Source organism: Vidua macroura, chromosome 2 (genome assembly GCF_024509145.1).
Source record: "Vidua macroura isolate BioBank_ID:100142 chromosome 2, ASM2450914v1, whole genome shotgun sequence".
Lineage (NCBI taxonomy): Eukaryota > Metazoa > Chordata > Aves > Passeriformes > Viduidae > Vidua > Vidua macroura.
Window position 1 is genome coordinate 24,261,889 of NC_071572.1, and position 13,404 is coordinate 24,275,292.

Sequence of the window (13,404 nt, forward strand, 5' to 3'; positions counted from 1 at the left end):
TTGTGGCTTGCATGGGTTTTTCCTAATTATTTTTGGAATTGATTTACTGAGATAAAAAATACACTCTGAAATAAAAGTTATTTTAACTGAGATGGGCAATTCTGGATCTGAAAATAAAAAAAAAATTAAAAAAATAACCCTAGCATCAAATATGTTTATTTTGGAAATTATGTCTCCACTGTTCACTTTTAACAAGCCTCTTTCCAGACAGTATTTGCCTGCAGTGTGAGCAACAACTTGATTTTTTTTTTTTTTAATTACTGTTTTTGATGCAGCTATACACAATTTGGGGTGATCATCACTGATAAAAATAATTGAGAATGTTTTGGAGTATTTTTTTTAAGCAAAAATTGTAACAGAACTCCAAGTATTGTCCTTGGTCTTTTAAATTAATTTCTAAAGGGATTTCTCATAATCAGATTGAAAATCTTTCCTAAACAGTCACAGTTTAGTATCCCATTTGTCATCTGAGCTACCAAACAATAGCATAACTCCATGGAAATATGCAGGCACTCACCTATTCTTCAGAAAAGTTACTCATTACTGCTTAACTGGCTACACAGAGATTACAACCTACTGCTGTCTTTGAGCCAGCCTCAAATGTTATTAGATGTGTTAGCACTTTAACACACCAAGAAATACTTTCAAGTGATGCTCTGTAAAGATGTAAGCAATCTTTGCATTGATTTTTCTGTGGTTTGCATCAGCCTTGTAATATCTAAGTTTTAAAAGCTCCTGTTAACTACAAACACAACCCTACAACTAAGGGATTCATTCTACATGTATTAGTGTGGAAACTGTAAATACAATCTAAACCAGTAATCCTGGCTTCCTCCAAAGCTGACAGAGATGAAGGGGAAAATGCATGCTACTTTTTAACTTGCATTTAAAAGACAATGGGAGTCACCTTTGCTGGTTCTGTTTACTGCTGCTGCCTCTCCAGAGCAGACTGACTAATCCAAGAAGCCAACTTGTTAGATAGCTAAAGGCAGCTGACACAAACACAAGTGTAAAAAAAAAACCTAAAACAACAACAAAACAAACAAACAAACAAGTTTTCCTTTGAAAACTCTGCTGCAGGAGAGACAGCGTTTTCAACAACCAGCTACAACGGGACTATTGAGCTGAACTTGGCTTTTCAAAGTTGCCTCTCCTGACCCCCTACATACATACACACAAAACTTTAAAAATAACTACATGCCAGACAACAGACACAAAGAAAACATATCTGAACTTTGGAGGTCACTACACCATCTTCTGAAAACTCCAGGGATAATACTGATTTCCATAAATAGACAGATCACTTCTAAGCAAACATTGTAAGAAACTACAAAAAAACCCAGAGAGTTGTGAAACTTTCATAATTACACATCCTAATTTACCAAATCAGTCAACATATACACTTAAAATTGCTATTACACATTGTGTATCAACTTAATGTTAAAACTTCCACAAAATTTGCTGTATCATGACTAACACAATGAACACAGACACACAAAAAATATATGGACAACTAGTATAAAAAGTATAGCATATTTCAATAAATTCAGAAGAAAAAAGCCACATATATAACCACTTTTAGATGTTTATTACTTTAAAAAGAAACATATTAATGGTGCTTTTAGAGAAAAACTTGTAAATAGAAAATACCTAGATGTAATTATGCTGCCATTTAACTGCTGAATAGGGAGGGAAATTAGATTACATACAGTAACTGGCTACATTTTTCAGTGGATGCTTGCTATGTTTCAGCTTATGAACCACTTCAGCATTCCAGTGTAATTAACACTATACAAAGCAAGAGTAAATCTAGTGTAAAGAAACCCATGTTAATCTCTCTTTAAAAAAAAAAAACAGAAAACAAAAAACCAAAAAAAACAACAAAAAAAAAAAAAAAAAAACAAAAAAAAAACCACCAAAAAAAAAAAAACAAAAAAAAAAAAAACAAAACAAAAAAAAAACAAAACAAACCAACCCCACCATATAATACATGCCCTAATACTCTTTCTACTCAAACACTCCTTTATTCTTCTTACTTACAAATGAACGTTAGTCTCTGTAGCTATCTTGAAAGAAATCAAGTAATCAGAAGCAATCATCAACCTAAGCATTTCCTCTGCCTTGAGCAATGACTGTACTGGTTCACTTTAGAACAAACCCACCATTCAATTTGGTCTATAACAATTTATCTTAAATGACTGAAAGTAACCATGACATTCTTCCTCTGAGCAGTACAGCTAAACATAAATTAAAGTATAAAGCAAAAAAAAAGTCTAATAGATGTCATGCTATTCTATCTGCTTGTAACAAGCTGACACGCATATAATCAACATAATTTAAAATATGAAAAGCTTCATTTAATACTAGATAATTTCAGTTTACATTTTATGTTTCATGAGTGGCACTGCTAGGTTCAGATCTAACCATTTTGATTTGGTCACCCGCAAAGGGTCATCTGAAAGACAGTAAGTGAATTTCAAGATGTTTAAAAGAAAACCTCAAATTTTTAATTCTAAGTGTGAGTTAAAAACTCAAGCTATATAAGTTATTAAAAGTTGCTCAGTTTTTTAGTTAGTTAGTTTGATGTTCTTACAGAACTTAGCAGTAAGAGAAACTACTACAATGGATTTATTAAAAAAAGACTTTAAAAGACATATAGATTTCTAAAACAGCACATAGTTCTTTTAAGACTTTTAAGAAGTCATTTTAAAATGAGCATTGATTTTGTTAAAGAGACAAACATTCTCATGTTGCTCTGAGAACCAAAACTTTTTGGCAGTTGACATATGAAGAGGAGGTCAAAAAAACAACTGAATAATACAATTAATTGTGTAAAGTAATCCCAAAGAAAAAGGAAACAAAGTTTATGTTTTCCACAATCTAAAACGCCATTAGAAAGACAGAGAGAGACATTTCTTAAGATAGGCTTTTTTATTGTTTAGGTGCAACCATAAAACCCTCACAAAACTAAAAGCTAATTGACAAGGCAAGGGGAGGATCATTATTATCAAAAATCACCTTATTACAATTTTAAGCAGATGCATTACAGATGATGACTTCTTCAAACAAATCAAGGCAAAAGAAACTGACAGAGGAGGGAAAGAACCCTCAAGGTTTTTTGTATTATTACATATAGTACCTGTTCAATTTTAGAAAACTAGGCCAACTACTAGAAACACCTACGAGTTGAAACTACAGAGCACTCTGTGTATGGAAAGAAAACAAAATTAAAGATAATCTAAATCACCAGAGTGGGTTATGGAAAAATCCCTATTATACACCCACTAAATGTAATGGTAATCTTAATTAAGAATTCCAGTATTAACACAAAGAATAAAACCTTAACCCCACTGAGACAGAAACAAAACTCCTATCTGACTTCAACTTTGACTTCAGAACTAAGATCCACCGTAAAAAGTCACATCATTGTTGATTGTAATCTGTCATAAATATAGTGAAATAAATAATTCACACTTCATAAGAAAAATGAGTGTAAACATCTCCATAAATAATGAAATCCATACACAGTCCGTTTCTAAGCAAAAAACTAGTCATAGTTGAAGAACAAAGGCTAGTTATTAGCAAGTAACAAGTTTTAACCCACCAATAACAGTATTCTTTTATTTACATATCAGATGAAGGCAATTGTTTGTCCAACTCCTAAATATTTGCACATTTTTAGAACACAGTAGAACTAAATGAAGCGGTAATTTCAAGCAACATTTTAACTGTTCTGTTTTGACGGCAGCTGCGGATGCACTTCTTGCTCTTGCCATGACAGGATAATATGGACAAAGATTTCCAAAAGCAAAGCACTCCCTACAGCAGAGGCAAGTTACTGACAGCAGAGAAATACACTACACATGGAAGCCAGCTACCTTTTAATTATACAAATAATTTTCCTTAAAGCATTTATCCACATAGAAGTATAACTACTGCTACAGACCTTGAGGAAAAAGTCAAACTGATTTTTAACATGTATTTTGCACAAATCAAAATACTAATTTTCTGAGAAGGTAATTGCAAGGAGCTTGTTTGTATACTCTGTATCTCAGAAGTGGATTCTCCATAATTTCAAAACTACTGCAAACCACTCTTTAAAACTTCTCACTTTTTTAATGTAGTTGAAAGCAAAGTTTGAAAAAAGTGCAAACTAAACAAACAATGCTGATTATATAAGCTCTCTCTTCTGCAAATCAGTAATGTTTACAGAATTATATTTTCTCAAACCTACTGTTGAATTACTACTGTTGAAATAATCTTTTGTATGCGCAAAATACAGTTTTCTTTAAACAGAATATGTTTCTCAGTAAAACATAAGATTCTTACTAGTCTCCCAAATCACAATGTTTGAAACTCAAATACATTAGCAAAATTCTGGGTAACCTTTTTAAGCACTGGCAGAAGACCTTCCATAAACAAACTTTAGTATGAAATCCCAATGAAAACCAAAAGGAAAAACTAGGAAATTTGCAAAAGTTTATTATTTGATTAAACTTATACCAATTAAGTCCTTTATGACGTACTTCTCCTTCCCCATGCTGTGACTTTCCCAGATTGGCTGCCGCAAGTGCAATTAACCTGATGCCCCGTTTTTGGTACCCAACCCACTGCTGGCTGAGGATGCTGGTGGTCTGAGGTTCTTCCTTACTACCTTGGCCTGACTCTGGTTCCATCCATCCATCCCTGCATCCCGTACCTCTGAGTGCACCCTACAGGCTGGCACCCTTCTCAGGGAAGCGAGGTGCTGGAGAAGACAGCCCACCTCCTACAGATAGGGTCAATCCCAACGAGCCTCCCCGCACCACTCCTCCATGTGATCTGCGTTTAGAAGCTTACAGGAAAGAGGAAAAACAAACACACATGCAGATTAAATATTAAAATAAAGACAAGCCTATAACCGTCCTTGGACAAATACACGCAGCAGCAGCACTGAGCCCTCTCCGCTGTAAGCCGCGTACCACACTAACACGGTTGCGTTCTCTGCATTATCCTTTTGTTTACAGGATGGGAAGGACAGCGGTCGTTTCCCTCTCCTTATCTGACCGCCCGCCGCTCCCATTCCCGCGTGCCGCCGGCAGCGGCACGCTCCCGCGCCGGGTTTTCCCGGTAACCGGTGCCCGCCCCCCACCCCCCTTAGGGTCAGCAGTTTGGGGAATGCTGTGGAAATAGCTCTTTCCCAACACCGGACTTCATTTGCAATCGGGGCTGTATGTGGCTCAAGACAAGCTCCTCGTTTCTGCGAATAATCCGTTTGCAAAGCAAAGGGGCGTGATCGTCTGCTGGCGCCCGGGACCGCCATCCCAAGGCCGGGCAAGGAGAGCGGGGGCTGCAGCATCCGCACCGGGCTCGGGCAAGCCGCCAGGATCCTGAAAGCGACCCCAGCAAAACTAAACGCAAGAGATATACAAGGCTCGGCCCTCATCCCTTCCAGTCATTCAGAATAAGCCTTCATCTTTTCAAACTCTGACCCTGCATTCAACAATCCTCTCGTCTTAATTAGGTTCAAAGCTTGCTCTGCAAACGGTGGGATCTCTCATCTTTTCCATCTTCCTGTACTTCCTATCAAAAGAGAAAATATTTTCTTCTTCAAAATCAACTAGCTACTAAGGAAACAGAAGGAAAAAAAACTGCAAGTGGCTCTTACAAGCTTTTGCAATACCTACTCTCCTCCAAGCAACTACTACATGGCTTGTCATTTCACTCAGCTATACCCATAAACACACATTACAGCTATCTATGCATAAGGGTTTGGCTACCATGTCTTGCATAAATCGAAGAGCCAAGAGAATCCTTAAAAGTGTCTCATTATTAACTTTTCCTTCTCAACAAACTGGCTGTTCTGTGCCATCCTCAACCAGCCCCCCAGTTCTGTACAAACCCTCACTCACTGAGAGAAGGTGGAGTACTATTTTGGGGGAAAAGGAAGGTATTTGTTTCTTTCCTTTTTTTCCTCAGTATAACCAGCACCTAATTAAAGAAATAGCTACATACTGAAAATCGAAATTCTCTTGCACCCTAAGTTTCATATTTCATCAGTTTGACACTCAACATTTGCAATCCATGAGCCATCAACTGGAACACTGTTACACACCATCACAGGCTGGGCCCTTAAGTGAAATATGCAATACAGCATACAACAGCTCAAGTATATAGTGACTTCTGGAAAGAACTACCATTTTTAAAATTCACATTCCATGCTCACTATGATTTACTGTTAAACTTTTGCAAGAGATAAGGTATTTCAAAACCATGATATTAAATTTATCCTTCTGAATTTGCTATTCCAGACCTTCTCGGCTAGAGAGCCAAGGATTGTTTCTGTAATCTGATGTCCTCAGTCAAACAATGCTGGTTTTAACTCAATCATTTTACATTTTTAAATAGTATTTAGAAGTTGCATTAATATAAACTATTTAGGTCACATTTTCCAAACACTTTCCAAAAATCTTACTTAAGGAAACTCTGAATGCAGCCCGAACATAGAAACTGTAAACAGCAGCTTCTCATGGGGTACCCAGAAGTATAAACACATAATAGCTGCACAGTAGTATTGAAACATTAATAAATATTCCAAAATTAAATCTCTTTCTTCATACAAAGAGCCACCAAGTTCCTCCAAGACTGCTTATTTCAGGACATGTACAAAGGGATAAAAGTGATTTCTAAGGAAGCTAAGAGGGATAGTGCTTTACCCAATGACACACAACCTTGTGATGGTAAACACAAAGCACGAACATGCACAGCAGGCACTGTCAGATGTAGCTACTCACCTTTCACAGCACTGGCTTCTTTCAGGTTGTGAGACAGAAAGTCTATGCTGGCATAGGTGCTCATCTCTACTCCATTGATGCCCCCATTCAGGAGGTGCCTAGCTTTCAATCGGGATTTGTCACAGTTTGCCAAGGACCCATCCACCACATCAATGGCGATGTAGTTGAGGCCATTCTGGAAGCCAGCTGAGGTCTCCCGGCACATGGGACTGCTACCCTGCTCCTCCTCCAGGCCTTCGCTTTTCCTGAGGGACACGTTCTCCACCGAGGCTGAGTTGTGTCGTTTGGGGTTGTGTGCGAAGGAGGGGGACACTGGGGTCACAGTGGTGGTGGAGGAGAAAGTTTCTGAACTGTGCCTCCTCCGCCCCTGGGGATCTGCCCGGATTACTTTGGCCCCCCGATTTGGGTCTGGGGGAGGGCTGGAGAGAATGAAAGCCTCCACCCCAGAGAGGGTGAGCCTCTTCACACCAGAGGTGGGGCTGGTGACCCGGGCACTTTCTGGTTTCTGAACAATGGGTTGAGGTGGGGTAGTGGCCATTCCAAAGGTCATCTCTGTGTAATCACCACCATCCGATGGGCTGGACGAACAAGCCATCCCCACAGCCGCCTTCAGGTAGTGCCCATTGGGCTGGCTGGTGCTGGAGGAAGAACCTGGAGAGAGAGCTTCCAAGGAGCCCACTGAGACCGTGCCCGACTGGGAGGGTGACTGTGACCCGAAGTCAATGTTCATGTAGTCAGAGAGAGGGGAGCGCCTCTGCCCCGTGCCTGAGCCCAGGGAGGAGGCTGGGCTGTCAGCAGGCAGTGAGGGGGGAGAATAGACAGCAGCATCCCCAAAGTCAATGTTGATGTATTCACCAGGGCTCTTGGGCTCAGGCGGCAGAGGGTGTTCATTCATGCTGGGCAGCATCGTCCGCAAGGTCTCCAAAGAGAGGCGGCTGGGCCGGGCCACCCGCTGGCACCGCTGGCTAAGGAAGCTCTCGGTCCGGCTGTGCCGCAGGGGCGAAGGCACCGTGTGGCTGGAGGGGGAGAAGGTGCCTGCAGGCAACTGGCTTGCTCCACACACCGCCTCCTCCGGGATCATCCTTCCCGGGGAGTTCATGAAGACATACTGGTCGCTGTCCTTTGCCAAGCCCTGGCTCTTGTAGGAGCGGGGTAAGGAGCTGTATGAATAGCAGCTGGGCTTTGGGGGCTCACTGGACCCATGCCCTGAAGGGGCAAAAAAGAAGTCTGGGGGGGTGAGGGAGGGAGCTTGGGGCCCATTCTGGGGGTCCCGAGGGGACATATTGATATAGTCACCGTTACTCAGCCTTCCATCTGAGCTCTCCACGGACAACTTGGAGCCGCACCACATCCGCATGTACCCGCTATCGTCAGGGGAGCTCTCCCCAGGCGAGCTGGTCTTGTAGCTGCTCCCGTTCCCCGGGGACCCGCTACCAACCCCTGCCCGGGGCTGCAGGATCTGCTTGGGGGCAGACACGCTAGTGGGGCTCATGGGCATGTAATCATCGCTGCCCCGGCTTCCCTGCCCTAAGGCTGCGGCCACACCGGGGGTCATGGGCATGTAGCCGTCATCATCTCCCCCTCCTCCCCCCACTGCCGGCGGGCCCAGATTGGTGCTGCTGCTGCCGGAGCTGCGGTGAGAACCGATCTCGATGTCCCCGTAGTCCTCCGGATAGGGGGTGTAGGTCACTTTGGGGGAAGCCCCGGCTTGGCAGGAGGAGAAGAGGCGGCCGGCGCTGCCGGCGAAGGTGGCGCGCATCAGCGTGTACTCGTCGAGGGAGGCGGAGGAAACCTGCGGCGCGGCGGGTCGCTGCCGGCACGGCGTGGTCAGGGAGTAGGTCCGCTTCCGATGGCACCTGTCGCTGACAGCGTCGGGGCAGGGCCGGTAGCAGAAGCGGCCACTCGGGGGCCGCTCCATGGCCATGTAGCCGTAGAGGTCGGTGCCGCCCCCCGGGTCCCGCACTGGGGGGGTCTCCGCCACCGACTCGGGGGTGTTGCTGCGGTTGCTGGCAGTAGAGGAGGAGGAGAAGGGCCGGAGGTCGCCCCCTGGGCTGGAGCCGTACTCGTCGAAGGACATAAAGCCGGCGTCGCTGGGGGAGCCGGACACGGAGGCGCTGCCGCTGGACGGGCGCTGCGGGTGATGCGGGTGGGCAGGCTCGGAGCCGAGGCCGCTACTGGAGGAGAGGCTGATGGGGCTGGTGGCGGAGGGGGGCGAGTGGGAGGCGGGCATGGACATGGAACGGCTGCTCTGCAGCCCGCCGCCGCCGGCCAGCACCGGGAGCAGCTTCCCTGCCTGCCGCCCTCCGCCACCGCTGAGCGTGTGCGAGCGGCTCAGGGGCGTCCGCACAGGGCCCGGGCTCATAGGGCTGCCGGCCGCAGAGCCCACCCGGCAGCCGTCGCCCTCGCTGGCCGTTCTCACCCGGCACGGCGTGCACTTGGTGCTGGCGCCGGCGGCGAGGCTGTCGGTGCGGGAACGGCGGAGGAGGCCGGTCTGGCTGGGAGGCAGGTTGACCAGGTGGTGGTGCCGCCGACCGGGCACGGTGATGGGATGGGTGGCGGAGGCGCCGCTGCCGCCGGGCCCGCCGGCCCCCCCGGAGGAAGAGGAGGAGGAGGACTGGCTCTTGCTGCGGGGCCGGAACTCGGACAGCTCCTTCAGCGCCTTCATGGCCTCCAGGATGGTCTCGTGGATGTTCTGGGCCACCACCGAGTCGTCCGCTTGCATCCAGAGCTCGCCGGGGCCGGTGGCGGCCGAGCGCCCCACCTCGATGAAAAAGAAGCTGTCGGAGTGGCCGCAGCGGCGGATGTTCATCAGCTGCAGCGTGACCGAGGGCAGCTCGCAATTGAGGCGCACGAACCCAATGGTGCGGGCCGAGAGGCAGAGCCGGTGGACGCCGGTGAGGTTTTTACTCTGACCCAAACCCTTGGGCTTCAGCGTCACTTGCCAGACCTCTCGGTAGGCAGCGGTGGCCGGCGCGATCAGCCCGTAGTTAAGGTCTTCGCCGGCCGCGGCCAGAGAGGCGGCGGCCGCGCCGCAAGAGGCGGAGAAGGGGGAGGCGAGGTGGCGGTAGGGGGACCCCTGGCAGGCCGCCTTGCCCTCGTTGAGCAGGTCGGTGAGAGCCCTGTACCAGCCCTCCTGCTCCTGCTCGTTCTCGGCCGCGACAGCGAAGTACTCGTCCTTGGTGTAGAGGGCGATGAGGTACTTGTGCTTGGCGTCCGCCCGCTTGTTGATGTTGAGGCAGGAGTCCAGGGCGATCACCCGCTTGGGCGCCCCAGACTTGTTCCTCCATTTCTTTTCGCTTTCGTAGTACTCCAGCCGGGCGCCCCCCGCCTCCTCCCCGCCGCCGCCCGGGCCGCGCAGCACGAAGAAGCGCTTGTGGCCGTGCTTCTGCTTGCGCAGGTACCCGCACTTCCTGACGCCCTGGTTGTTGTTGTTGTTGTTGTTCAGGTTGGGGCCGGGCGGGGAGCTCACGGGGGGCAGCAGCCCCAGCACAGCAGGGCTCGCCATCCCCAGCCCCGCGGCGGGAGCGCCGCCCGGCTCCTCTCGCTGCTGTCGCCGACGCGGAGCGGATCCGGAGCCCGAGCACCGCGGCGGAAAAAAAAAAAAAAAAAAAAAAAAAAAAGTAAGAAAAAGGGAAAGACAGAGGGAAGCAGGTAAAATAAAGTTATTCCTTCGTAGAAGAGCGCAGTGCTCGGAGCAGCAGCGGGATCCTCCGCTGTCACTCTAGGCAGCGGGTGCTGCTGACGGCCGCCCGGCGTCCTCCCCGGCTCGAGTACCGGCGACGCCGCTAAGGCTCCCCGACCGCTGCTGCTGCCGCTGGTGCTGCCGGCGGGAGTTTCGCCGTAAGTAACACATCGCGCACCGAGTGCCCCAACTAAAGAGCAAAACAACACGTGACCGCCGCCTCACCGAGGCGCTCACACACCGAGACGGGGCGGAGCGCCGCCGCCGCCGGCACCGCCCCGCATTGGCCGCCGGGCAGCGCGAAGGACGGCTGCGGCCCTCAATGGGGCGGCGGGGCGGGCTCTCGGCAGCGAGGCGGCGCGACGCCGTTGGACGGCGGGAACCTCGCCCCCCCGCCCCCTTCCCGCCCCTCCGCGTTCCCGCCCACCGCCGCCGGCCCCCCTCGGGCGCAGCGCAACCCGTCGCTGTCGCCGCTGCCCTCCCCGCACACAGCGCGGGACGTGTTGGGGGCGCGGGCACGGCGAGGAGATCCGGCACATCCGGCGAGCCCCGGTGCCGGCCCTCGCCATCTCTCGGGACGCGGCGGGGCGCCGGCGGAGCTCGCCGAGGCCATATCAGGTGCTGCGGACCCGCCGGGCGGAGTTTCCGGCCGTGCGTGAGCGCCGGGCGCCCCCCGCACGCCCCCGCACACACGCGCGTCTGCGTCAGCCCTGCCCGCACACGCGCGGCGGCTCCGCGCGCTCCTCCGCCCGGTGTGTCACAGCGCCCACGCCGCGCGCGGCCGCCCCCGCGCCCCCGCCCGCAGCGCCCGCTCCCCGCGGGGCCGCGCTGCTCCCGCCCCGCGCGGCGGGGAAACGCCACCCAGGCAGGGCCGGGGGGCAGGGGCGGCCGCTGTTAGTCCGCATTCATTAAACAGCACTCATTTATCCGAGCGCTTCGCTTTAGTGGAGAATAAGGGCAGCGTCCGCTTTTCCTCTGGAAACAATCCCGGCTCCGCTGGGGGATCGCGGCGCGGTGATTACGGAACAAGTGGCGGCGGGGGCAAAGCAGCCCCAGGACCCCCCGCCTCCCCAGGGCTCCCCGCCGCTCCCGTTCCCTCACGGGGGCTCCGCGGGGCGGGAAACGGCGGGGGCGGGGGGCGTGCCAGGTGTCGCTCTTGTTTACAGGGGACCCGCACGCTCGTCACCAGGCGGGCCGCGCCCGGCATCAATGAGCGCCTTTCTCTCCCCTCCACCGGAGGGAGGTGAACGGCGAGGGGGGGCGGAGGGGCCCCGGGCGGGGTGGGCGGCAGGAGGGGAGGGGGTCTGTCCGGCCCGCATTTTCCTGTGTGAGGCGGGAGCGGGGGAAAGGAAAGGGGAGTGCAGGGGCCCAGGCGGGGGCTGCGGGGCGCGGATGCCGGGCTCTCGCCCCGCGATGAGGGAGGTCGCGGCGCGTCACCAAGCGCGCAGTGGTGCGGGGAGGACAGCGATAGTAAAAGTCAAGGGATGAAGGGAAGAGGCTGTACTGACACCGTCCAGCCTGTTCCTAACCGCAGCCGCATCTCCGCCCGCCTCGGGAGCGGCTGGGGAAGCCTCCCTTTGCACATGCCCGGGAAGAAAAGTGAGGCTGGGGTCACGCAAACATCCATCCGTGTTTTCCCGTCTCTCCCTGGAGTGCCTTCGGACACGCTTTCATTTGTCGGCCTGCGCCGAAGCTGAAACGGTAAAGAATAGTAAAGACGAGGGTGAAAAAAACACAAAAACAACACCACAAACAAACAAGCAAGGGAAAAAAAAAAAAAAAAAAAAAAAAAAAAAAAAAAAAAAAAAAAACCACGAAAGTGATGCGGCGCTTCCAGCTGCCGCCGTGTGGGGCCGTGGCCGAGCTCTCCCCGTGTTCCCGACGGGGAAGGCGGCGGGCCGCCCGCAGCCCGCATATACTGCTCTTGCAGGTCAGCTCCCTCCTGGACGAAATTCTCCGCGGTTTGGGTCATAATAACTCATTTAGAAATTAACAGCTGTAACAGGGGGGAGAGGAGTGTGATTGGAAAAGACGATTTCACTGTAAATACCGGTATGCTGCAGTAAAGCATCTTATGAAAGAAGACCTCTCCCATCATGTTATGGGAAAAATAATAGCATTAACATTAGGGAGTACTTACGGGGGTTTATTAAATTTAAGGGGGGGTCAACGGAGTTAGAGAAGTAATTTGAGATCATAGGCACCAACCTCTCTGCAGAAGCAAGAAAAGAGTGTAACCTTAGGCAAGGTACCTGGGACTTCTCTGTACCCGTGTGATTCTTCACAGAAAATGATGCTGATAATCTCTACTGTCCTGGCAATGTGGTTTGATCTCTGTATCTGGAAAAATGCATAGAATTGGTAATTGTAAACTTAGATTATATGTAATGATTGCATAAGAAATCTCAGTGAGGACAGCTTCATATGAAAACTCAGGAGCAGTTGATTTTCTAGCTATGACTGTAGCGGGCCAAAATATCTCCTATATCCACACTACCAAAGACATAAGGGAGTTAGTTATCTAACTAAAAGTTTCTTGCCACTGGGTGTTTTGGGCCTATAAACACAAACTTTTTTCTGCAAACCCCTTAGGAATTTGAAAATATTTTCCTTAGATGAAATATATTGGTGACCTTGAGCAAGCATTCTTAGGTCTGAAATGTCAAAAAGGTAAATAAATAATATTCCATCTACTCAACATTGTCATATATGTTATTTTTGACCATGTGGGTAATACAGATTCAATATACTGGCTATAGCAGCACAGCTTTGTTTGCAAGCAATTTCTGTGACAAAGATATTAGGATAGACTAGAATCCAAGTTTGCAGTTTAAAGTTTTTATTTCTATATTGGCATTGATACATATTTAGCAGCTCATTTTTAGCAGTGGTTGATTCATAACAAACATTATTTTTCATAGTTATGTTTGGGGTTTTGTTTTTAATGCA

General features: G+C 49.2%; 1 protein-coding gene across 3 annotated transcripts in view; it reads right to left on the reverse strand.

Moving 5' to 3' along the window:
• Positions 1 to 10,403, reverse strand: part of IRS2 (insulin receptor substrate 2) — a 28,658-nt gene extending 18,255 nt beyond the window's left edge. Inside the window, exons 1-2 of one of the 3 annotated variants that reach the window (XM_053970648.1) lie at positions 6,774 to 10,403; positions 4,059 to 4,834 (exon numbers count right to left, since the gene is read on the reverse strand). In XM_053970648.1, the coding sequence (XP_053826623.1) occupies positions 4,713 to 4,834; positions 6,774 to 10,278 (3,627 nt within the window). In that variant the 5' untranslated portion in view covers positions 10,279 to 10,403 and the 3' untranslated portion in view covers positions 4,059 to 4,712. Of the gene's footprint in view, positions 1 to 4,058; positions 4,835 to 4,859; positions 5,563 to 6,773 lie in introns of those variants that run through there. The other 2 variants (XM_053970649.1, XM_053970650.1) reach the window with 2 other exon arrangements.
• Between the last annotated feature and the right edge of the window lie 3,001 nt (positions 10,404 to 13,404).